Raw genomic sequence first — 27,309 nt, forward strand, 5'->3', positions numbered from 1 at the left:
TTTGGCTCATTTATTTCTAGACTGAATTCAGTCACACATTCCAAATTTCATCGAAATTGGACATATATAGCGTGTGTGGTACAGGAAATACGTGAAATCGGCCGAAAATATATATGGGAGCTATATCCAAATCTGAACCAATTTTGATATAATTTGGCACATTTATTTCTAGACTGAATTCAGTCACACATTCCAAATTTTATCGAAATCGGAAATATATAGCGTGTTTGGTACAGAAAATACGTGAAATCGTCCGAAAATATATATTGGAGCTATATCCAAATCGGAGCCGATTTCGAATAATTTGGCACACTTATTTCTAGACCGAATTCAGTCAAACATTCCAAATTTCATTAAAATCGAACGTATATAGCTTGTTTGGTGCAGCAAATACGTGAAATCGGGCGAACATATATATGGGAGCTATATCCAAATCTGAACCGATTTCGATATAATTTGGCTCATTTATTTCTAGACTGAATTCAGTCACACATTCCAAATTTCATCGAAATCGGACATATATAGCGTGTGTGGTACAGGAAATACGTGAAATCGGCCGAAAATATATATGGGAGCTATATCCAAATCCGGACCGATGTCAATATAATTTTGCACACTTATTTGTAGACAAAATTCAGTCACACATTCAAAATTTCATCAAAATTGGACGTATATAGCGTGTTTGGTGCAGCAAATACGTGAAATCGGTCGAAAATATATATGGGAGCTATATCCAAATCTGAACCGATTTTCACCAAAAGCAATAGCGTTCTTCCTATGGCTAAAAAAGTTGTAGTCCCTAATTTTTAGCTGAATCGGACAAAAAATGCGACCTGTATGTTGCGAACAAAAATACATGGACATACGGACAGACAGACAGACGGACGGACACGCATAAATCGACTCAGAAAGTGATTATATCTATATCCCCAAAAGGAACTGTGGGTCTATTTCGTTTCCTTTTGTATGTTACATACAAATGCACAAAGACATAATACCCCTTACCACTGTGTGGTGTAGGGTATAAACACCAACCCTCCTAATTCTTCTTCTTATTTAACAACTGATGATGTTTAGTGCGTTTGCCGAGGTAGACGAAGTCTTTAACTACCTTAAAATTATAGGAACCAACCTCCACAGTTGGCCTGAGTTCTATGAAGGTATTGCGCGTCGACACCATCAACTTCGGCTTGTCACCGTTTACCGGCAGACCCAATTTAGCAGATTCTCCTTCGACCTTCTTAAATGTATCGACCCATGGTGTTGATATCGTCAGCATAAGCAAGTAACATGTGGCGTCTATTGGTGTAAATTGTACCATTTCTTTTAACGCTTACATCTCGTATAACCGTTTCCAGCAGGATCACACGAAAGGCTGTCTCCCTGTCTTAAAACTCTTATGGCAGTGAACTGTTCGGAGAGATTCTTTCCTATTTTAACTGAGGACCGGGTCATCTTACAGAGCCGAATGAGCATTGTGGGGATACAGACGTGGCTTGGAATGCTTTATAATGTACAAAAAGTGCTAGATGTCGGACCTGCATCTGTTGGGTCTTCTCTAGAATTTGCCGCAGGGTAAATATCTAGTCAATGGTGGATTTGCCTGGTCTAAAGCCACATTGGTAGGGCCCAATTATTTCGTTGACCATAGGCTTTAGTCGGTCGCACAATATCCCTGACACTAAGGAGAAGACTTATACTCCTATAGTTAGAGCATACAGTCTCATCTCCCTACTTGTGGACGGGACACAGGATGCTCAGGTTGCAATCGTCGGGTATGCGTGGCCATCGGCTCCTGCAGCAAGTTTATTGCTGTCTTTACCTCATCCTGGCCGTGTGGTATACATTCAAAAACATCTTCTGGGATTGGATCTGTAGTATCTTCGTTGTCTTCGCTACTATTGGATACCAACAGTTTGTAAAAATGTGTTTTCCATGTTCTAAGCCCACTATCTGTATCTGTTGCCAAATTACCTTGCTGTTCTCTACAGAAAGATGTGCCTGTACCACAGCCATCAGTTTGATGTTTTACTCTTTGGTAGAACTTTCGGACTTCATTCTGGCTCCAGTACATCTCGATTTTTCCACACTCCCGTTTTTCCATTTCTCGCTTTTTCCTGCGGAAAAGACGTTTCTCCTCTCTCCATTTCTGTAGCAGCACGACACTACTGGTGGAGGTCTCTGCTATCCAAGTATGGACTTTGCGGCTGTTTGCATGGAGTGGACAATATTTTGCCATTGTGCTGATATGTTATCGGGACGAGAAGTGCTTTGATTAAGCAATTGGGCCGGTTGAGTGCAATATGCTGTGGTTATCTGTTGTGTTTGCAGCCAACCTATGTCCAACTTCCGCGTTCTATCTGTTCGTGCTGTATTTGCAACGTTTAGACGGGTACGTACCTTTGTTGCAACAAGTTAGTGGTCCGAGTCTATGTTTGCTCCTCGGAAAGAACGCACATCCAACACGCTCGATGAATGTCTTCCATCTAAGACAACGTAATCAATTTGATTTCTTATTTTTTGTATGGAGACAGCCAGGTGCCCTTATGAATGTTGAGATTCCTAAATCTGGTACTGCTAACTACCACATTTTTGCCGCAGCGAAGTCTATCAGCCTCATTCCATTGTCAGATGTTTCAATGTGTAGACTGAATTTCCCAACTGTTGGGCCAAAGAAGGAGAATATCCTTTCCAATTTTTGCATTAAAATCTCCTATAATAATTTTAATGTAATAGGCAGGACAACGGTAAGTCGTTCATTAACTGGGGTGAAGCTGGAGACCAGATGTTTCTACCTCCGACCAACTACAAATCCGCAACCAAACTCATGCTTTGTGTCATGGCAGCTATAATACAGTGCGTCACCTTTAGATGTTGTTGTGACGCCTTTCCCATTCCATCGTATTTCCTGTATGGCTTTAAAGTCGGCCTTGTACTTTTCAAGTACATCTGCCAATCCGTAAACTGCACCTTCTCTATAAAGTGTGCGAACATTCCAGGTGCAGATTAGCAGATCATGGTCCTTAAAACGTTGTTTTTCTTTTCTTTCGGTTTTTTATAGTAGGCTGCTTTTTCTAGGGGAGGGTTACTAACCCGACGCCGTTTTATGGGTGAACGCGCGGCACATCTCAGCGCACTAGCTTTAACGGGTCTTAAAGAGAGCTCCCCCAGGTGACACCACGGGAATTCAGTGTCCACTTGAGATGAAAGAGGGACGAATATAAATCCTGGGCTTTGTCATGTTAAAACCGGTCAGGATCGTTGCTTGGGATCTTTCCCAAGGCAGCGGTCACATAATCTCCATATGCGCTCATTGAATATATTTGATTTAAAATTATTTGGTTTCTGACAACCCCTTGTGCCTTCGGGCATGTTTGTGCAAACAAAATGTTTAATGTTTTCAAATGAAACAGGGGTCGCATTCCATAAGTATTTTATCAATCGTTCGTCACTATAAAATTATCTCATATTTTGTAATTATTTTTCCATTTAATGAACAATAATATCATCACAGCTACGATATACATACATACGTACTACCAACATCAATAACCCCTCTGCCTGTCTTCTGTTAAATTCACTCATCCGAACAGTATAAAATAATTTTTTGATTTATATGGAGGAATTATTGAAATGCATTTGAAATGACATTTAATTGGCATTTGTTTCTTCCATTGTAACGCGATAGCTGTTTGAACAAATGTTAGCCGTCTATTGTTTAAGCTGCTCTTAGTGTCAACGAGCTGGAACATCTCGAGCATCTGTTAACAAAAAAACACAAAAGTGTTTAATTAATATGAAATTAATCTATGATTTTTGTGGTTTTGTTGATTTATCCGAACGACATGCACTAATGTTGTGACCGAGCCGAACAGAAAATATTTCACTTTAAATTCAATTAAGTTTGCAAATATGATATGGAAAATTAGAAAAAAAATATTACCACTACATGTGATCCTCAGGAAAAAAAACTTTTCTATTCAGATGTCAGCATGAATGATCTGCGAATCTGTAACTGGATGTACGTATTATATTATTGTTTCATAGGGAAAGGCAACAGACTTGGGGTTATTAGAGTTAGGCAATCTAGTTCAATTGAACGATCCGGATCAGTATCTCGTTCAATGGACACCGGTAATTTCTTTGACAAAACTGCGTATACTTAATTTCACACTATGTTTTTATGATGTTACTCATTCGTCATTGAACGAGGACAGTGATCCGGATTTCAATTCAATTTCAGTTCAATTGAACGAGATTGCCCAACTCTAGAGGTTATCGAGGTTATACACAGGGAATACGAGAGCATAGACCCCACATATATTTGGACGAAGGCCGTTTCAGACATATTTTGCCCTCCTAATATTATGTCCAAACTTGATCAAGATTTTCGAACTTTGGTGCACTCCTTCAGAACCAACTAATAAATCAACCGAATTAGTCCAAAATTTGTTTATAAAAAAATATTTCTTCCAGACATAGATAGGGTTTGAACAGGGACTATTTCAGTCAACTTATTCGGTTACCCTCCACTCAAAATTTCAAAACTGTTCAAACAAATGCCGTTTCAGGACATGTTTCGTTTCGTTTTGAAATTTTTTACATCAGTTTGTCCTCGCTGCTCGTATTTCGGTGCAAGTTCTTACTTCCTGAGATAAACGCCCAAACGTTCTAAAACCCCATCGACTAAAATGAATGATAAGCGCAATTACTTACGAATTGAATAATCGATTTGGTCGAAACTTTGCACATCGTTAACTTCTGCCCAACGTATATCAAGTTCCGGAAGGTTCATATCGGACAACACAGATAAGGTACCCTTATTTACAAAGGTTCAAAAACGTTTTATAATTTTTAAAAAATGTCATCCTTGTGGTCCTGTTTACAGCTGTATAGTGGTCCTACAGTGACCAACTTAAATGGTTTGTGGTCACGAAAAGGCTCATTTATAATGTCGTCTATACAGAGACGTACAGAGAAGACTTTTTTGGGGGGTCTTTCAAATCGCAAATACCCTTTGATATTCTATACTAACTTACTAACTTAAGACTTCTGCTATAGGGAAAAGACCCCTTCGGTAGGTCTTCTATACAGAGAATACGTCTTTGGGAGGTCTTCTGTAAGAGAGGATCTCTTTAGACAGTCTTCTATACAGAGAAGGATCCTTTAGAAGGTCACTTATACAGAGAAGATCCCTTTGGGAGGTTTGTTGTAAAGAGAAGACCTTTTAAAATGCCATCTATAAAGATAATATCCCTTTAAAAAGTCCTCTATGCAAAGAAGATTCCGTTAAGTTGTCTTCGGTAAAGGGAAGACTAACTTAAGAGGTCTTCTACAGAGAGCATACCATTTTAGAAGGTCTTCTATACATCAGCCAAGATCACCCATATACATACATACGTTAACGTGACTGCAACAACAACATATGTTCTCTTTATTCTCATCTGTCGTGATTTAGCAAAGGAAATACTCGCTCAGAGAGACTAATGCAAAAAATATTTTGAGCACCACCGCTATACAGAGAATACACTTTTAGAGAAGACTAACGTAAGAGTTCCTCCACAGAGAGCATACCCATTTAGTAGATCGTCTATACATAGAAGACGTTTTTGGAAGGTTTTTTGGACAAACGGAAGTCTTTTGTATAGAGACAGCGTCTTTGGAAGGTCTTCTATATAGAGAAGACTCTTTTGGAAGGTCTTGACGGCTCCTTTAGAGAGAGAAACCATCTGGCAGGTTTTCTGTACAGGACAGATTCCTTTAAAAAGTATTCTATACATAGAAGATTCCTTTAAAAGGCCTTCTATGCAGAGAAGATTCCTTAAAAACGTCTTCTTTACACAGAAGACCCACCCAAGAAGAGAGAGGTCTTCTATACAGTTAAAACTCCTTTGGGAGGTCTTCTATACAAAGAACACACCTTTGAGAGGGTTTTATATACAGAGAATCCCTTCAAGAAGTCTTCCATACAGAAAAGATACCTTTGGGAGGTATTCAATACAGAGAAAACCCTTTTCGATTCATCTTTAGAAGGCCTTTTATGATGAACAGACTCCTTCGGGATGTCGTCTTTGCTGAAGAGGTCTTCTGTTAAGAGAAGACCCCTTTTAGAGGGCTTCTATTCAGGGAAAACGTCTTTGGCAGGTCTTCTATGCAGAGAAGGCTCCTTTAGAAGGCAATTTATACAGAGAAAAGTTCTTTTGGGGATCTTAAATGCAAAGAATCTATCTTGAAAATCTCTTCTATACAGAGAAGGCTCCTTTGGAGAGAGAACACCTCTGGGAGGTTTTCTTTACAGAGCAGATTCCTTTAAAAAGTATTCTGTACAGAGAAGATTCCTTTAAATAGTCTTCTATGAAGAGAAGATTCCTTTGGAATGTCTTCTATACAAAGAAGACATCTTTAATAGGTTTTCTATACAGAAAAGACCCCTTAGGAGGAGGTATTCAATACAGAGAAGGTCCTTTTCAATTCGTCTATAGAAGGTATTTTATGTCAAACAGACGCCTTCGGAATGTCTTCTATGCAGTAGAAGACCCCTTTTAAAGCTCTTTTATACATAAACGATTCACTTAAGAGGTCTTCTGTACAGAGAATATACCGTTTGGTGATCTTCTGTACAGAAAAGGCCCCTTTAAATTGTCTTCTATACAGAGAAGATTCTTTTAAAAGCAATTCTATGCATGTAAGGTTCCTTTAGAATGTCTTCTATACAAAAAAAAAAACAAATATGGGAGGTATTCTATGCACAGAACACCCCTTTGGATGGTCCTCTGAGTAGAGAAGACCCCTTTAAGAAGCCTTCTATACAGAAAAGATTCCTTTGGGATGGGGAAGACTCCTTTAAAATGTATTCTATACAGAGAAGACTTACTTAAGAGGTCCTCTACAGATAACAGACCCTTTTAGAAGTTCTTCTGTACAGAGAAGACCCTTTTAAAAGGTGTTCTATACAGAGAAGACACCTTCGAGCTTTTGGAGAATTGGGAGATTTTTAATACAGAGAAGACCCAGTGGACTCCTCTTTAGAAAGTCGTATATAGAGAGCAGAACCCACTGGGAGGTCTTATATACTTAGAAATCCCCTTTGGGCGAGCTTTTCTATAAAGAAGACCGTTTGTAGGCCTTATATGAGGCGCTCAGCGCCAAAACGGCCTAACCCACATTTTCAAAAAAATCAAACTGACTATGCTGGACGAACCGGAACCTTTTGTGATACATACTAAAAAAATCCCCAATTGCATAGATTAACCCTATGTTATTCTACATGCCGAAAACCGTTTTTCGTTTACTGAAAGTTTGAAAAAATGTGGACGCCAAAATGGCCTAAGCCACATAGACAAAATCGAATACTGGAAAAAATACGTGTGGGTTAGGCATGTTACGTTTTAGTCAGGAGTATATTTGAAAAATAATATAAAAATAAATTTTCGAGAAGATTTTGTAAGTAAAAACCAAAGGTTATGTAATAAAGTTGACTTACTGCCTGGCTTCAATGTACAATGTAAGAAGTTAATAATGTATCGCGATCAATGTGGTGGCCAAAACCGTAACATAAGAATGAACAATATTTGCACATTCATAGTCAATAATTCGACCTTCTCAGTGGAACGGATAGACCACCAATTTTTAGTGTTTGGCCATTCATGCCTACCATGCGATCAAGATTTTGGTCTCATTGAAAAGGAAAAAAATATTAAAAGGGCATTTTTACGCCTGATGATTGGGATCGTGTAATCCTCACGGCAAAAAGGGAACCATGTCACTTGGTAAAGATGACGACAGATGAAATAAAAAGCATATCCTCAATTGAGAAACTAGTATCAAACAGAAAAATCGATTCCAAAATGCCATACATAAATGTTTTATTTCAAGAAGTTAATATTTTAAAAAGGAACTGCAGCAAGTACGTAAATTTTGAATTGGAACCGCTTTATCCGGGAGGAAGATTCATTAAAGTTGCAAAGTTTAAGGATTTACAGAAACTCAAAGGGTAAATCATGCATTTTATAATAATTTAAACACAAATTCGAGAGCCGAAGATGAAGATATCCAGGAAGAAGACGAATAATTTTTATTAATATGTATCAATTAAAATGCTCACAGTTATTTTTATTATTCATCTGCATAACTTTTGTTTTGATAAATGGAGACAAAATGGCCTAACCCTCAGTTCCTATCAATATATTTTTTTTAAATGGATGCCAAAACGGCCTAAGCCACTTTAATTCTTTTATTAACTGATTAAAACAGTTTTCATCTATGTAAACTAATACCTAATGATTAACCTAAAACAAATATTACAACTAATATGTATTTATGATTAATAAAAAAATTATAAAAATATTTTAAAAACTTGTTTTCTTTGAACTTGGTTTTTCTCGAAACCATCTCTATGTGGGTTAGGCCGTTTTGGCGCTGAGCGCCTCATATATAGAGAGGAAACCTTTTAGAGAGGTCTTCTGTACAGGGAAGACAACTTCGGGATGCCTTTTATGCATAGTAGATCCGTTTGAGAAGTCTTCAATACAGAAAAGACACCTTCTTGCACTCCTCTTTAGAAGTGTTCTATGTTGAGAAGACCAATTTAAGAGGTCTTTTTAGAAAGTTCTCTACACAGAGAAGGTGTCTTTTACACAGAGGAGACTTATTTAAGAGTTTAGGAGATAATATTTTTAGGAATTCGTCTATATGGAGAAGAAGCTTTTAGATTATGTGTTTTCTATACAGATAATGTTTCCTATGTACAGAAGACATATTTAGTATGACTTCCATACAGATAAAGTCTCTTTAAAAGTTTTGTTATGCAGAGAAGATCTCCTTTAAATGATCTTTTATTCAGAGAGGTCCTTTTTGAGGGTCGTCTATATGGGGGTTTTTCTTAGCAGAGAAGACTATTTTAGGAGTTCTTCTATACAAAGAAGACCCCCTTCTACACAGACAACACCTGTTTGTCAGATGGTTTCTACAGAATAGACCCCCTTTTGGTTAAGCCCTTTATGTGCTATCCTTATAATGAATGTGAACGTTCTAGGTGCAGATCCTGGGTTGAAAATTGTAGCAGGGGTTGTCAACGGTGAGAATTCGTTTGTTTTTTGGTTTTTTTTTATAAATTGTCTTTTCTTAAGTTAAGTTACTTATCCGTCACCTAAAACCTATGACCTTGTAATAATTGACGTGGAGGACCTGCTAAGCCCATGACGTTTAAGTTCATGACTTTGACTTCTGTGAATGTTGCATAGTTTGTTTAGGGGTCACCAGAGACGTGGTTCTCTGATCGTTGGATCATAAGCACTTGTCGCTTATTCTGAAACTCAACTGGGCATTGTTGGCCAATGTTGTTTTACACCTGAACATTTCAACGTAAATCTCTGTGGAACAAATTTAACGAAATGAACTTATAAATCGATTAACAGTTTAGATTACCAGGTTATAGATTATTTTACACATCTTTGCAGAAGTTAAGTGGCCAATCTCCTTGAAAATATAACAATTGTATACACGTACATACAAATCGTTCATACTTTAAAATGAAGCCTTTACGCCGACCTCCTGACACACATTGACATCGAATACAGCATTGGCTAGTGAGAGTGGGAAGAATACGAACAATATTGAACAGCAGTAAACCACAAAACAAATCACTTGCAAAACAACTTGTTTCCACTTGAAAATCTACTCAAGAAAGAAATCCTATTTGCTCTCCACATATTCGTCGTCTTCTTCTTCATCATCTTCTTGTTCGACTTCTATTCATTTCATGCTGACTATTGACTCGGTTCGATTCAATTCATTTCATCTTGAACATTTCCCATCAAAGACCTTCTCATATGGACAACAAGTATGCCACAAAATAGCCACAATTCCATAGAAGTTCCTTTTTTTCCAATGGTCCTCAAGAGTAAGTAACGATTACATTGAGATCAAGCTGTAGCCTAACCCAATAGAATTGCATGTTTTCTTCTTCTTCTTGATGTGCTCTTTTCAAAGCTAAATTGTATTGCGGCTGGCTCGATGGCTGGTGGCAGACACTTGAACTCAAAGGTGGAAATGAAATTTCTCAATTTTTAATGCAATGCCAACAAGAAAATGAAACTCACACTCCGATACCGACATCGACATTAAGAACTTTGCCAACATCAATAAAAAGGTAATTATTGGCAAGTGCTTGAGAGATGAAAGAAAGCTGCTGCTTGAAATTGGAGGACGACAAAACAGAAGCAGAAGAAAAAATTAAACATGAAAACGCTCGACCAGGTCAATTGGTTTCTTGGAAGATTGAGAGATTCAATATATGAGGGTGGGATAAATAATAATTATTGAGAACTCTAAGGACTGTTGCCCGATACTATTTTTGGCAAGGTTGCTAAAATTATGTAGACATTGCACCGATGTGGCGCCAAGCGACTGTGGGGTAATACGAAATACAATTTCATTTTCATTAAAATGATCGTAATAAAATGTTATATAGTTTTTTACCTATTTCAAAACTGTGTAATTTATCGCTACACTTGACGAAATCACAAACTAATTGAAGCGTTATTCATTAACACCTATTTTTTGTGCAAATTCTAACTAACGTTTTTCGTTCCAGATCGTTGAGATTAGAATAATTATTAAATATTGTTATTAAGTCAGCAACAAACCAGAAAACATTGTTGAATATATTTTAACAAATGTTTTACGCTGAAAAAATTTAATTGATTTGAATGGAAATGGCAATATGTAATTAATTTTCACCAAAAATGCATAGTTTAAAGCTATGGGATAAAATTTGGACCCTATTAAAGGCGGCCGCTGAAGGTCATTTAATTCAGTCACTGGGAACAATTTTTATACCCTCAGCCTTTAGGCTAAAGAGATTATATACGAAATGTGCCTCATCGAAATAAATTTTTTTGACCCCAAGTATGTTCACGGTGAGCCTTAACTAACTTTAAAGAATAGAAAGGGGGCGAATGACTCGTCTTTGGAAATAAAAAGCTTCAATTTGAAATTCACAAACGCAAATTTGCAATCTTTGACGTAGAAATAGGGGCTCCAAATGGCGAAAATTGTCTAGCAACAACAACTTTTAATATGCCTGAGGATGTTAACCTAACCAGTTAACGAAACGATCCACTGTGGTCGAACTTGTATGGGAAGAGCGGCCAAAAATACTTCCTGTGCAGATATAAATACGAAATTTTCAGTAAAGGCTAGTTTAGCAACACAAATAAAAAGGAGCAAAAAATTCAACATAGGTCCAACTTTATGTATGTATAGTCCCCTTAGAACGGTACCCCTTGACTTTTGGCATTTTGGGGGTCTTGACCACATTTTTCAATGAAATTGGATGAAATTTGGCTATCGGTATTCCCAAGTGTTAGAAAATCTTCTTGCAAAATGGTACCGCCCGATTTTTGGAATTTTCAAGGTTTTATATAAATTATTAATTCGAAATGGCCCAAATGCCACTAAATCTGCTACCCCCAGAAATTTTTCGATTAGTGTAGGTCGACCCTTTGACCTATCCGTAATAATCAATCAAAATGACTGAATTTTCCAAATTGTACATTGAGGACCACATTTCGACGTATCTATATGGTAATATTCAAAAATGTTTTACAATCGTTGAAGTTGAGGTTCACCATTTAATAAGTCGCGAACTGTCAATATATTTTATATAATATGAATATATTTATAATAATTGAAGTGTTTTAGCCGGGGTCTCATAATATAGACCATAGTAAATAAATTACGTGGAAGCTGGGTTGGTGGTAATATAAAAAACTGGGTAAAAATGTGTTGAAGTTAGCAAGTTTTTTTGTGTTTTTTCTTGATTTCTGGTCAAACCAGGGAAAATTCAGACCTGAGCTCAAAGAAAGAATTGAAGAATACCTCTTTGGCAACATGGTTCTGATGTATGACTTCACGATATAAAGAGTGCATCCCCCTTAAATCGATGCTGACATTTTGAAGTTTTGAAATCGGGGTTTTTTGAATTTTTCTTACAATTGGAGGGCGCAACCAGATAATGACCTAAACTATTTATTGGATTGTAGAACTCGTGATTCCACGTCGTTTGATGTATATCTCATGAGTGTGCTCCGTACAGCTCCCTAGTTATAGGAGTCCAAAGTCGAATTTTTGGTGCGTAGATTTTCCTTAAAAACCTATTTTTTGGCTTCAAAATTTACAACTGCGACTCAGGTACCCTTGAACCCCGCGTGATTTTAGTTTTTTTCCGCGCCGGATTTAATGAGCCCTACCGCGATCGAATCCATCCACTAAAACCGCTGATATAGATACCCTGAAAATAGGAAAATAAGCAAAATTTTATTTTGACTAATCCGCATACTAAACCGCGATTTCCCTTAAAATTTTTTACATAAATGGAATCCTTTATACGCGATTATAATATTTGTCAAAAAGGTGTGTCATAAATTACAGAGATTCGGGAGTAGTATTCGTGTTTAACCAAAAATAGAATCAGCTAGCACATCCGCGGTTCTTGACGAATCTGTATAAAATTTGTCTTATTGACGTATTTTTAACAGGGGGTCACTGAAATCGGATGCGCCTTATAATCATATAAACATCGCGTTATTTTTACCCACATGAAGCATTTTGGTGTAATAAGATGCAACTGATGGCACACTTTGGTCGCTGAATGAAACATGGAAAAATGCAAACATATTGACAGAGATGCACTCGCTCTATGCGAAAAGCACATGCGCCTCAACTGATTTTAACTATTTCGCGCGTTATACGGTTTTTAACTTTTATGTTTTTTCTTTGTTTGTAATATCAATATCACTCTTTATTTCCTAAATCTATTGCTTATCACACTAAGCAAATATACTTTCACGATGATAAACTATTTTCCTTGAAGAGGTTTTAGCAAAATTATTCAGGTTTTGTTTGGAAATTTAGCGAAATAGTAGAATAACTCCCAAAAAAATGTCAAATTTTTCGTATTAAACAAAAAAATATATTCTTGAAATAATGTTCCTACAATAAACTTTTGTCTTTTGTTGTAGCTGCAATATGCAATTTAAAATCCTAATCTATAAAATTTTGGTCTCACATTTTTCTGGACATTGTCTAGATTCTGTACGTATTTTTAATTTATTTTTTAGAGATTTTTATGGACTCTGAGTTAGAATAAATAAAATTTACTCCAAGATTCCTTCATTATTTGTTGTTTTTCCGCGAAAATGAAAATAAATTAAGCAAATATTTAGGCGTCTACGGATAGATACTAAATGTTGTTACCGATTTATATATACATTTTGGTATTACAACACAAAGGGAATTTTTAAATATTTTTTCTTTATAAGGGAATAAAACCCCCCATAACTTTTGGGCGCAGCATCCAATTTTGTGAACGGGAACAGATTTGAAACCACAATTTTTTTCTTAACCCATGTACCAAAAATCGTGAATGTGCTTGTAAACAATTTTTTTAATTTTTTTTCGATGGAATTGTAAAGGAAATTTGAAATTTACCATATCTATATATGTATATAAAATTGAAATTTGTTTGTACGTTTGTTTGTTTGTTTGTTTGTTTGTGCCTTATAGACTCGAAAACCGCTGAACAGATCTTACTGAAATGTTAAGGGTACATTGCTACATGGCCTGGAATGAAAATAGGCTATATCATTTTTTGAAATTTCGCGTTGATCTGGAGATATAGCATCAAAACCGGAGGTACCTCCAAAAAATTTAGATTTTGTATGCAAATATCTTTAGAACTATTACAGATACAATCTCCAAATTTTGTATGTGTGACGGAATTTGGTGTAGCAATAAATTTACTAAATTTTATTCAAATCGGTTCAGATTTGGATATAGCTCCCACATACATATATTTTCGGCCGATTTCCTTATTTTATGTACCAAACATGCTATTTATGTCCAATTTCAATGAAATTTGGAATGTGTGGCGGAATTTGTTTTAGAAATAAATGTGCCAAATTATATCGAGTTTGGTTCAGATTTGGATATAGCTCCCATCTACATATATTTTCGGCCGATTTCTTTTTTATGCACCAAACACGCTATATATGTCCAATTTCGCTGAAATTTAGAATGTGTAACGGAATTTGGTCTAGAAATAAATGTGCCAAACTATATTGAAATCGGTTCAGATTTGGATATAGTTCCCATATATATTTTCGGCAGATTTTCTGCATTTGATGCACCAAACACGCTATATATGTCCAATTTAGCTGAAATTTGGAATGTGTAACGGAATTTGGTCTAGACATAAATGTGCCGAATTATATCGAAATCGGTTCAGATTTGGATATAGCTCCCATATATATTTTCGGCAGATTTTCTGCATTTGATGCACCAAACACGCTATATATGTCCAATTTAGCTGAAATTTGGAGGATCTGACGGAATTTGTTGTAGAAATAAATGTGCCAAATTATATCGAGTTTGGTTCAGATTTGGATATAGCTCCCATATATCTACATTTTCGGCCGATTTATTTATTTTATGCACCAAACACGCTATATATGTCTAATTTCGCTGAAATTTAGAATGTGTGATGGATATTGGCCTAGAAATATATGTGCCAATTTATATAGAAATCGGTTCGGATTTGGATATAGCTCCTATATATATTTTCTACCGATTTCATGTGTTTGAGGCACCAAACACGCTATTTATATCCAATTTCAATAAAATTTGGAACGTGTGACTGAACTTGGTCTAGAAATACATGTGCCAAATTATATCGAAATCGGTTCAGATTTGGATGTAGCTCCCATATATATTTTCGGGCGATTTTCCGCATTTGATGCACCAAACACGCTATATATATCCAAATTCGCTGAAATTTGGAATGTGTTACAGAACTTGGTCTAGAAATAAATGTGCCAAATTATATCGAAATCGGTTCAGATATGGATATAGCTTCCATATATATTTTCGGCAGATTTTCCTCATTTGATGCACCAAACACGCTATATATGTCCAATTTCGCTGAAATTTGGAATGTGTTTTAGAACTTGGTCTAGAAATAAATGTGCCAAATTATATTGAAATCGGTTCAGATTTGGATATAGCTCCTTTATATATTTTCGGCCGATTTTCTGTATTTTATGCACCAAACTCGCTATATATGTCCAATTTCGCTGAAATTTGGAATGCGTAACGGGGTTTGGTCTAAAAATAAATGTGCCAAATTATATCGAAATCGGTTCAGATATGGATATAGAAATAGATGTTCAAAATTATATCGAAATCGGTTCAGATTTGGATATAGCGCCCATATATATTTTCGGCCGATTTCATTTATTTGATGCACCAATCACGCTGTATATGTCCGATTTCAATGACATTCGTAATGTGCGACGGAATTTTGCCTATATTTCGAAATCGGTTCAGATTTAGATATAGCTCCCATGTATATTTTCGACCAATTTCATGTATTTGATTTGATATATATTTATCATTATTGACATATCTCTATCAATATTGGAGTAAAAATTATCAATAACAGAAGCAGTTATCCTAAGAATAATTTAAGATGGCCCAATAGGCTGAATAAATTACAAGTATCCTCAAACTTAAGGCACTCAATTTTTTAGGAGAGAGTGGACTCAGGAGTGTTAGAGTATATAAAATTTGTAAATGTGACATACGTAGGACTCATTCATTTATTTTTCACTTAGTCGGGGTAGCGAAGCGCACCGGGTTAAGCTAGTCCTTCATATAACTGAACCGCACAGTATCTCTTCTATATACTTAAAAAGCTGAAATGTATTACCTGCACATTTGAAAAAATTACAAAATCACCCTGAAAGGTACCTTAGTATTTTGGGAACAAGTTCCAAAGTTGCGGAAAGTTGCAGCTGATATTTTGGAAATAGAATCTATAGGCTACTACTTATCTTCAAAAAAATCGTTGGGGGGATAGAGGGGGAACATAACTAAAACTTTACATGAATTTTAATTTTACTGAAGAAATGACATTACAAAAGTCCTTCACTCAAAACACGTATTCAATAATTAATCCCAAAAATTAACAAAACTGCATAAAAATTATGTTAATACATTGTTTTTCAATATTCGAATTAAGTTTAATCTACATAGAGTTAATTTAGTTTGATATTAATATTTTACATTCACTTAACATTTGCATTGAATTCACCTCGAAATCCAACCTGTTAAAATTTCTCTTTTTTGATGCTATTCTCAAAGAGTACAGTGAGAAGTAGTCCATAACAAATTTATTTAGAAACATTTAACATGAACACATTTGGTACCAAAAATTATACGTTCATTTTTTTTTAATTTTGGCCAATGGCAGCGTCCACTGTGCGATCGTCGCATAGCGCTTCATGTGTGTGTAGGGCTTCTCTAGATATCAGTTTTTTTATTACATTAATTAAAAATCTCACAAATAATGGCATTCGCCCTAAAAAGGCAAAACTTTAAAAAATACAAAGTCAGCGGAGCCCGGCTGGGATTCGAACCTCGGTCGTCGCCAACTAACAGACAATATTGCTGACGTCTTAGAGTTCTGAACCACAATTTACTTAAAATCTTTCGATGTGAAAGACATACTTAAGCTGTGTTCCTTTACTTACCTGCGATTACCATTTGTTATCATTTTTAACGTTTTAAAGCGTTCCTTAACCCCAAAAAGTGGTAAAACTGGCAGCAATTTTTAAGAGAGTGAGAGAGGAGAGAGAGCGCATTTGCATTTCTATTCTACCACAGGCTACCAGACAAATTTCTACAGGTAAAAAATGGTAGACATTTGTTTGACGATTATTTCACAATGAAGAAAAAAATGAACGAAAAACAAAAGAAAAAGTCGAACGCTGACGAAACAAAATTAAAAACTGTGAAATAAAAGAAGAAAATTGATTTTTTACGTTTCTTTTTGACATTGCTACCAGATCTACCATTTTTCGTTCCTTTACTTTTCTGGTAAAAATGTTCGTGAGAGAGCAATTTAGAGCAATTTTGACACTTTTCTCCTTTACCACTTTTACCATTAAACAAGTAAAAAAGTATCAGTCGGCTTTGACGACAGAGATATACGCTCAGCCTATGTGAATTGGAACTTTCATCTACGGACAGATCGAATGTATTTAGGGTCTTTTCAGAATTTTGTGGCACTTTTTGGACATTTGAACTCGCCGACAAAAATGTGGATAAGGATTAAAGCAAAAGTTTTGCTGAGGAGGGAATGGATCGAAATAGTGCATTACGGAAGTGGATCTTATTTTGAGAGTCATATCTTTTCGATAGATATCGCGGCCACTAGTCATTTCAGTGGGTTATCGTACACCTGTTGGATCAGTATGCCAGGAAGCATGGACTTGTCCACGGAAAACATAAATTTCCAAAGGATCTCCGAACAGACCCTAAACTGCACTTGGACACAAATGTTGAACTTTTGTGGGGGAGGTATCCTAAGGAGAGGACCGATATGGGCCATTTTAGAAGTTAAACCAAGTTTGGACAAAATATGACGAAGGCCAAATTTTGGACCAAATCGGGTTTTCAGTTCGAGAGTTATTGTGTTCTTCAGCTACTACATATGGTGCCATAGGGGTTTTTTACAACTTTCGGGCTGTTTCACCAAGAAGTATGGACTTGGCACTGAAAAACTTTTACCGTCGTAATTGAGGCACCGATTGCAAGTTGCTTCAACAGAAATCAAAGTTAGTCAAGAGCTGGTCTTTAAGTGAACTTATCCGAAATTTTGTGTGGGAAGTACCCGAAGGAATGGACAAATATAGTCCATATTCACACCTGATCTATATCTAGTAGATATATTAGGATGCGGTCCTTCCCTTCAAGAGTTATCGTGCGCACAATTTTTCCGAACATTTTTGAACTTTTGTTGGGGAGGTACCTGAAGGAGTGAACGGATATGGCTTATCTTCGAACTTAAATTAAGTTGGGACAAAATATTATGAAGGCCAAATTTTGGATCGAATCGGCATATCCGTTCAAGAGTTACCTTGCGCTCCAACCACTACCCACGGTGTCATAGGGTTTTTTTTGAAACTTTTAGGCTATTTTCTCAGAAAGTATGGGTTTGCCCCTGATGAAACTTGTACCTCCGTATGGAGGGCCGTGAATACAAGTTGCTACAACAAAAATCAAAACGATTCGAGAGCAGGTCCTAAAGTGAACTTTTCCGAAATTTTGTGTGGGAGGTACCCGAAGGCGTCGACAGATCGAGTCCATATTAGAACCTCATTTAAGTTTTGTAGAAATTTCACGATGTGCCAAGTATGGACCAAATCGGTTACTCCCTTCAAGAGTTATCGTGCGCACAAATCTTCCGAACATTTTCGAACTTTTGTGGGGGAGGTACAGGAAGGAGTGGACCGATATAGCCCAAATTCGAACTTAAACTAAGTTTGGACAAAATATTGCGAAAGCCAAATTTTGGACCAAATCGGTTCATCCGTTCGAGAGTTATCGTGCGCACCAGCCAGCCAGACAGACAGACGGACGGACATTGCTAAATCGACTCCAAATTTTCTGAAACACATTTCGTCCAAACATACTTGGGGTCTAAAACCATTATTTCGATGAGGCACATTTTACCAGTATGAAACTGTATATACCCTCGTTAGCATAAATGCTGAGGGTATAAAAAGTAAAGGAACAAAGCTGTACAGTCTACGATGGAAAAAAGCTATCGACTGTAATATGATGTAATATTGAAAAATTGATTTCTAGAATAGAAGGTAAATTTGCAATGTTGGACGAATAAATAGGGGCTCCAAATGGCGAAAATTGTCTAGCAACAACAACATCAGTTGATGTGTATGTAGGACTTCGCTAGATATCAATTTTTCAATGTAATCTCCTTAGGTCATATATCTAAATTAATTAAATTAAATAAAAGTTGCTTAGACCTGAGAAGATTTTGCGGATTCTGGAAGTACAATGTTCATAGATGAGAAAAATAAAAAAAAAACAAAAGAATCGCCGGAGCGATTATTAAATAAATCACGGAAAAAGTTCACGTTTTTAGGGTTTTTTTACGTTTTCACGATTTTGCTTGGAAACCGCAAGTCCTATCGCAATGGGATTATGGCTGTGAAACTTCTATACATGATTGACATTTATGACTTTTTCCTAGGTTTTCCCATTTTTGAGATATAGTAGTTGAAATTGGGACAATACACTGACTGTATTGCCTCCTTATAAAACCAAATTTCAGCCATTTTGCTAATATAGTTAAAACCTTCAAAATACCAAAAATCGGGAGTTACTGTCCTATGGGGGCTATATCAAAATATGGACCTACATAGCCCGTTTTCAATACCAAAAGTCTTACATACGAGGGTTACTAAAAACCTTCTGGCCTAGGCAAAACGCAGTGTTGCCAGGCGTCATTTGACAGTTTTTAGCCTAAGCGTACTCAGGACAGTTTCACATACGACGATGTGTTGGGTTGTTTACAGTGACTTAAAAAATTCACTTTGCATAAAAAAGTGAATTTACTCGTGAACATTTTCGTCCGATAATTTTTCACAACTTTATGGAAGATACCAAGGAACGGTCCTGACCGGCTTTAACATGGCAAAGACTAGGATTTATCTTGGTCCCTCTTTCATCTCAAGTGGACACTGACCTCCCCGTGGTGTCACCTGGGGAACTGCCCTTAACACCCGTTAAAGGTAGTGAGCTAACATGTGCCGCGCGTTCACCCATAAGAACGTTAAAAACGTGGGGTTGGGCGTCGGGTTAGTAACCCTCACCTAGAAAAATCAGCCTACTATGAAAAAACGAAAGAAAAGAAAAACAAATCCCACAAAAGTTGACGACCCCCGCAAACGTTTTAAGGGCCATGATCTGCGAATCTGGAATGTTCGCACTCTTTATATAGAAGGTGCAGTTTACGCATTGGCAGATGTACTTGAAAAGTACAAGGCCGACATTACTGCCATACAGGAAACACGATGAAACGGGAAAGGCGTCGCAACAACACCTAAAGGTGACGCACTGTATTATAGCTGCCATGACACAAAGCATGAGTTTGGTTGCGGATTTGTAGTTGGTCGGAGGTTAAAACATCTGGTCTTCAGCTTCACCCCAGTGAATGAAAGACTCGCTGCAATTCGATTAAAAGCAAAATTCTTCAACATCAGCTTTATTTAGGTGTCCGTACTCTATTTTGTTAATGTACTCTATTTGTCCTCTATTTTTATTGCACGTACTCTATGTCCTCTATTTTTGATTTGCTTTACAAATACATGTGAACACATAGGTAATGAAATCAGAAAACCTTAGGCAGAAATTAAACAAAATATTGTATTGTTGTCTTAGCATGTAACTTTTCATCAATGGGTTACATATATAAGTTGCTGGCCTCATTATGAAAACGCAAAGTTTTGTCAACAAAAATAGTTTTAATGTTTTCTAAAATAGTCTTCAGCATTATTTATACACTTTTTCATGCGCTCAAACCAATTATTGAAGCCCTTTTTCGACTCCGATTGAAACACTAACAAAACGTGGTTTTTGAACGTATGGGGATTGCTGTTTTGTTTCGGGCTTATACGAATTACGAATAGATCCATGATTCGTAACCCTCGACGGTCTTATAAACGTCTTCTTAAGCAGCACGATTGTATTTTTTTTCGAAATTTCTTGCACCGATCGACACGGTACCCAACGAGAACAAACCTCTTTTGCGGCTAAGTGTTGCAGTCGATGCCGGGCTTCAATGTTTTCTAGCACAACGGCCGTTTTCAGACGACATTCCCCACCTTCGTTTTTCAAAGTTCTTAAAAATATTGTTTCAGCGCCATACAAAGATTGAATTTCATCGATGCACTCTTGTCGTGACAGTTGTGAAAAATGATCGGACGAAATTTATCACATGTAAATTTCATTTTTTTTTGGCAAATTGATTTTTTTCAAATTACAACGCAACGACCAAGTGTTACGTCAAACGTTTATGATAAAAAAGTCCAAGTTTTCAATGGAAATGTTTCCTAGGCCAGAAACTTATGTAGTAGCCCTCGTATATGTACTCTATTTCCATTCAAAAGTATTGGTCACCGTACATGTAGGGCTACTTTACAATCAGTAACAACGCGTAGCGCACGGGAGAGGTATCGGGAAAAAAAGAGAGGAGAAACGTCTTTTCCGCAGGAAAGAGAGAGAGAGAGATGGAAAAGCGGGAGTGTAAACAAATCGAGATATACAGGAGACAGAATGATGTCCGAAAATTCTACCAAAGAGTGAAACATCAAACTGATGGCTTTGGAACTGGCACATCCTCCTGTAGAGACCAGCTAGGTAAACTGGTAACTGATACAGATAGTGTGCTAAGGATATGGAAAGAGCATTTTTCCAAACTGTTGGTATCCAATAGTAGCGAAGTCGACGAAGATATCACAGATCCAATCCCAGAAGATAGTATTGAATGTATACCACCCTGCCAAGATGAGGTAAAGACAGCAATAAACCGGCTGAAGAATAATAAGGCAGCAGGAGCTGATGATCTACCAGCCGAGCTGTTTAAAACCGGAGGCGACTCGCTGATAAGGTGTATGCATCAGCTAGTTAGCTCCAACTGGCAGGAAGAACCCGACGATTGGAACCTGAGCATCCTGTGTCCCGTCCATATGAAAGGAGATAAGACTTTATGCTCCAACTATAGGGGCATAAGTCTTCTCCCTATCGCCTACAAGATAGTGTCAGGGATATTGTGCGAACGACTAAAGCCCATGGTCAAAGAAATAAATGGACCATACCAATGCGGCTTTAGACCTGGCGAGTCCTGGAGAAGACCCAAGAGATGCAGATCGACACCTACCACCTTTTTGTCGATTATAAAGCAGCCTTCGACAGCCCGCTGCGTTCAAAGGTATTCCAAGCAATGTCTGAATTTGGTATCCCCGCAAAGCTCATTCGGCTTTGTAAAATGAGTCTAACTGACACAAGATCTTCAGTTAAAATAGGAAAGAACCTCTCCGAAGAGTTTTGTACCAAAAGAGGTTTCAGGCAAGGAGACAGCCTTTCGTGTGATCTTTTCAACATCCTTCTAGAAAAGGTTATACGAGAGGCAACCGTCAAAAGAAGTGACACAATCTACACCAATAGCCACATGTTACTTGCTTATGCTGATGATACAGACATCATGGGGGATCAGTAAAAGAGGTAACCGATACCTTTATGAAGGTCGAAGGAGAATCTGCTAAAGTGGGTCTGGCGGTAAACGGCGAGAAGACCAAGCTGATGATGTCGACGCGCAATGCGTCCATTGAGATCGGACCAACTGTTGAAGTTGGTTCCTATAACTTTGAGGTAGTAAATGACTTCGTATACGTCGGCACCGCCGTAAACACAACAAACGACATCAGTTGTGAAATAAAAAGAAGAATTGTATTGGCCAACAGATGCTACTTTGGCTTAAGTAAGCACTTTAAAAACAAAGCCACAACTCGTAAAAAAAAATAACGCTTTACAAAACACTGCTGGAGGGCCATCAGCACTATGGTTTAATGAATTCAATTGTGGCTGACACTCGCCAAAAAAAACGAAGTTCGTGAGGGTCGTCAAAAAATGGTCGTTGTGCCAGACAAAATTAAGCCGTGCGTGAACGGATAATGCAAGATCGCCATGTTATGTACCGTGAGATAGAGGCAACCTTTGGCATTTATTCCACCAACTAACATTTGATATTGCATGAACGCTTGGCGCCAATAATGGGGGTTTTCTCGTCGGATTCCGTGTTGGTCGGTGCAAGAAATTTCGAAAAAATACGCGGTGCTTCAAAGACGGCTCTTCAAAAGACGTTTATAAGGTGGATCCAGGTGACGCATCATTTAACTATGTGTATGAGCCGAAAAATCGCTGCAATCTCCAGTAGATGCTGTAAAAGCGTTCAAAAACCATGTTTTGGAGGTGTCTCAATCAACCCAACACATGGTCGTATGTCAAACTGTCCTGAGTACACTTAGACTAAAAACTGTGAAACTTTCAAAAAATGTCAAATGACGCCTGGCGATTCTGCGTGTTGCCTAGGCCAGAAGGTTTTTTAGTGACCCTCGTACAATAGATTTTACCAACATTTCATCCACCTGCTACAATCCGTGCGGACGCTAGAGAGATTTCCACAGACGGACGGACATGGCTATATCGATATAGAATTGCACGCTGATCCAAAATAATATATAGTTTGTAGGGTCTAAAAATATTATTTCTGGTGGTGGAGGGTATAAAAATCTCACCATATTCTTATCTGTGTGTAGAAAACCCAATTGAACAAAAAATTTATTGACACACATCCATTCAATAATTGATTGCAAATGAAGCATTACCAAGAATTTGACGTTGTTTTAAGTCGTCTTATCTTATTTTATTCAATATTGTTGTTGTTGTTGTTTGGAGGAAATTCCCTCCCATCTATTGATACTGATCGATTTCAGTCATTCAGACACACACAAGTACATATGTATATTGTAATATTTCAGATTAAATAGGTTAATTATACTTAAAAGAATTTCATTTCAGATTCGAGTTTTAATTTTGATATATATGTAGGAAGAAAATACATATTGATAAGTCGTTTATACAAATATATACAGTGTTATATGTTTGTATATACATACATTTGTGTACATACATTGTTGATCATTGTATTTCATCGCCAACTTTAATAACGTTTCACGCTGTTGCAATAATTCGAGTGCACTCGATAACAAGCGGCAAAATCAGCATACGGGTATAGGCAACAATGGAAACATTCCACAGGATAAACATATTGATATCCTATTGGAAAGAATGAAGGGGAAACATGAGAAAATATGAAATAAGTTTCATTGTAAGAAAAAGTTTTTTGTAATTGTTTGGTGTTTTTTTGAATACCAACCTCTACAGGTCCATAGCCAACGGGCATGACCATATTGTTTTTTGAAGTAACATTTTTTGTTTTGGTAGTCCGGATAACCAGGATAATAGGGATATGTTGGTCTTTGAGGAGAATCTGTGACAGGATTTTGTGGTGTTACACTGGGTTCTTCGGGTGTGACTGGTGCCACTGTGGGTTCTGCTTCTGTTGTGGTGGTGGTAGTGGGAGGTTCAGGTGTTACCACTTCAGGGGTTGTGGATTCTGGTGTTACCACTTCTGGTGTTACAACTTCTGGTGTTGTGGCTTCCGTTGTGGTGGGTTCCTCGTTTGTTGGTGCCTCTGTCGATGGTTCAGGTGCTTCTGTTGTGGTAGTCGTTGTTGTTGTTGGAGGATCCAAGTCTGGCGGTGGCATATCCTGGGCCAATGCACCAATTAATAGAACACTTAAAATTATGTAAAATTTCATCTGAAATACACAAAAAACAACACATTGTTGTTATTGTTATATCCCATTTCCCGGGGGATAAGTTAATCATTCAATACCATGTCGATGTTTTTTTTTTCTAATCTAAAAATATAAATTCTTGTTTTACTATTCGCCGCCTCTTAGTTTCGTTTTGTTTTGTGAATTTGTCAACGTATGATTAACGTGTTACTTGTGGCCCGTGCTATTTTGTACTAAAAACTTTTCACTTGCCCACATCATTACCAAGTCTCTCAGTTCGAGCAAAGCGTTTGTCGGTTTTACTGCGCTCTGCTTTTGAATTGTTTATTTTGGTTGTGCGATACGCGACCAACAAGCATTGCTAACTGCGAAACACAACCGAAAGCAGATCAATTCATTTCGCATTGTTGTGGATGGGGGGGGAGGTGGGGACTATGGGGTGACTTGTTGCCTCTTGCCACTGCACTACAAAATTGAAGTTCATATCGAATATCACTTAGAATTGAGTGATGATGATTATTCATATTATTCTCGTTTAGTGTCAGAATGTTTCTATGAATCAGTTTGTTGTGGGCAATTTGCTGTAGATGAAAATCAATAACCTTTGTCTACAAACACAGTTTATAAATATGTAGTAACACCTGATATATGCAAATATATAGTTATTTAGCCATTTTTGGATAGAGTGGAAGACGATTAGGTGTCCGATAAATTCTTTATTCTTTTTTAATTTTATAGCCTCCTCAATGAGGAAAACTTAAAAATGTTAATGAAAAATAGGGATATACGAGAGCGAAACCAATGTGGGCAAAAATAACTTTGTTAAAAGAGGATCTGAACGGCCAGATCATCCTATGCATCAAATGAAGTTCAAGGTGTATGAGATGAAAATTTGTGTTTGGTTTGGAAGCTCGGGTTTTGGGTTCTATATACTTATGATCCGATTTTCACAATTTTTTGTAGGTTTCGTTTCTTAGCCACAACAAAGAACTTGTCAAAATTTTCATGGGATCATTAATGCGGATTTTAAAGAATTTTCGTGAAAATGCACCGTTGGCCCCATACAAATTACTATAGAAACAATGATCCCTCTGGTGGCATGGGTTAACGTTAACCGATCGCCATAACATTTCATGTATAAGGTTTTGGGATCAAATGGAAAGAATTTAGTGTGTACACGTTAAAAAACAACTTTTTCGATTTTGGGGCGCCTTAATGCACATACTTATTTATTTTGCTCAACCGTCGTGATGAGTTTTAATGACAACTTTTTATGGACTTTGTGCTTGACAATTCAAAAATAGGTATTTTGTACCTCACTACTTCGGTCCATTGCCAAACCGAGATTTTGTCTGTAACCTTTCTTTTCTCTTATGGACTGTCGGATTTTTTTGCCAATTGATGCTGTTTATGATTTATTTTCGTCCATGTACCCTGTCTTTATCCTGAAGCGATCTAATTATATTAGTTAAAACCAGTAAGAAAAGTATCACTCCTTCAATATAATTTGGCCAAATTTTTCTAGAACAAATTGGGTCACATTTTCTAAATTTCATCAGAATGTATATCCAATTTTGTGTTTTGTGCGTCAACTCCAAGAAATTGGGCAAACATATATGGGAGCTATATCCAAATCTGAACCGTTTTCAAAATACTTTGGCGAACTTATTTCTAATCCAAATTCCGTGACACATTTAAAATTTCCATGTGCTGTTTTGTTGAAATGTGTGTTTTACTTACTATTTGTTGGTAAGTCAAGCTTAATCTCATATTTGTTGTTTTCAAATTTAAAAACAACAAGTTTTAAAGTGGGATGTAGTTAAAATAGTCTTCCCTGCCATCCTCTAAAGTAATAAATTTTAACTACATCCCACTTTAAAACTTGTTGTTTTTAAACAGATATGAGATTAAGCTTGACTTACCAACAAATAGTAAATTCAAAATTTCATCAAAATTGGACATACATGGCGAGATAGTTGCACCAAATACTTAAAATCGGGCGAAAATATATATAGGAGCTATAACCAAATTTGAATCGATTTCAATATTATTTGGCAAACTTTTTTCTAGTGCAAATTCCGTCATATATCCCGAATTTCATCATAATTGTCTGATTGGTGCACCAAATACCTCATATCGGCCGAAAATATATAGGTGGGCTATATCCAAATCTGAACCGATTTCAATACAATTTGGCGAACTTATTTCTAGTCCGAATTCGGTGATATTTTCTAAAATGCATTAAAATCTGCCAGAATTTGCGTGTTTGATTCACCAAATACTTAAAATCTGGCAAATATATACATATATGGGAGCTATAACCAAATCTGAACCGATTTCAATACAATTTTTCTAGTGCCAATTTAGTCATATATCCCAAATTTCATCAAAATTGGTCACACGATTTTGATGTTATTTGGAAAATGTCACCAAATACGGTCTAGAAAAGCGTTTGTCAAATTACATTGAAATAGGTTCAGATTTGGATATAGCCCGATATATATTTTCGCCCGATTTGAGGTATTTGATGCCCCAAAATTAATTTGCAAGCCGATGCACTCATAAGTTTAGCAAATATAACGATTATAAAACAATAGGCTCCCGAAATTCGTCTACAAATATATAGAACTAGCAAATGCCCGCTACTTCGTATGCGGAAAGGAAACGAAATATATATAAACAATATTTAATACGGGAATGGTGAATACTGGAGATTCTGTTGTACTAAGACCTATTTTTACTACCAGTATTTTTTCGATTGTAGTCAGAATTTAAAAAAAAAATTGCCGTATCGCATCCCTACACAGCTACCATATTTTTTATTTCGAATTTCCAAAACTACGTATCATATTGCAAATTTCAGATTTGACTCCTGGTTTTACCCCTTCACTAACACAGCATTCTCTTCCAGTACGAATTTCCAAACACTAAACTTTATCTCACCCCTTCACAACAACAATCACGCACATTCACAATTCAAGGTTCTAGCTTTAGCGGTTTTGCCCAGAACCCGAATAGGTCCGTT

At 36.9% G+C, this 27,309-nt stretch overlaps 1 protein-coding gene across 1 annotated transcript; it reads right to left on the minus strand.

Moving 5' to 3' along the window:
* Window positions 1-23,315: 23,315 nt before the first annotated feature.
* LOC141389138 (uncharacterized) lies at window positions 23,316-24,670 on the minus strand. Its single transcript, XM_073960203.1, has 3 exons — window positions 24,383-24,670; window positions 23,861-24,305; window positions 23,316-23,760 (listed from the first exon to the last, which is right to left on the minus strand). The coding sequence occupies exons 1-3, from the start codon at window positions 24,383-24,385 to the stop codon at window positions 23,645-23,647; spliced, it is 564 nt and encodes a 187-aa protein (XP_073816304.1). The 5' UTR covers window positions 24,386-24,670; the 3' UTR covers window positions 23,316-23,644.
* Between the last annotated feature and the right edge of the window lie 2,639 nt (window positions 24,671-27,309).

This window comes from Musca autumnalis, unplaced genomic scaffold, assembly GCF_047663935.1.
Source record: "Musca autumnalis isolate F117 unplaced genomic scaffold, ASM4766393v1 scaffold_1, whole genome shotgun sequence".
NCBI lineage: Eukaryota > Metazoa > Arthropoda > Insecta > Diptera > Muscidae > Musca > Musca autumnalis.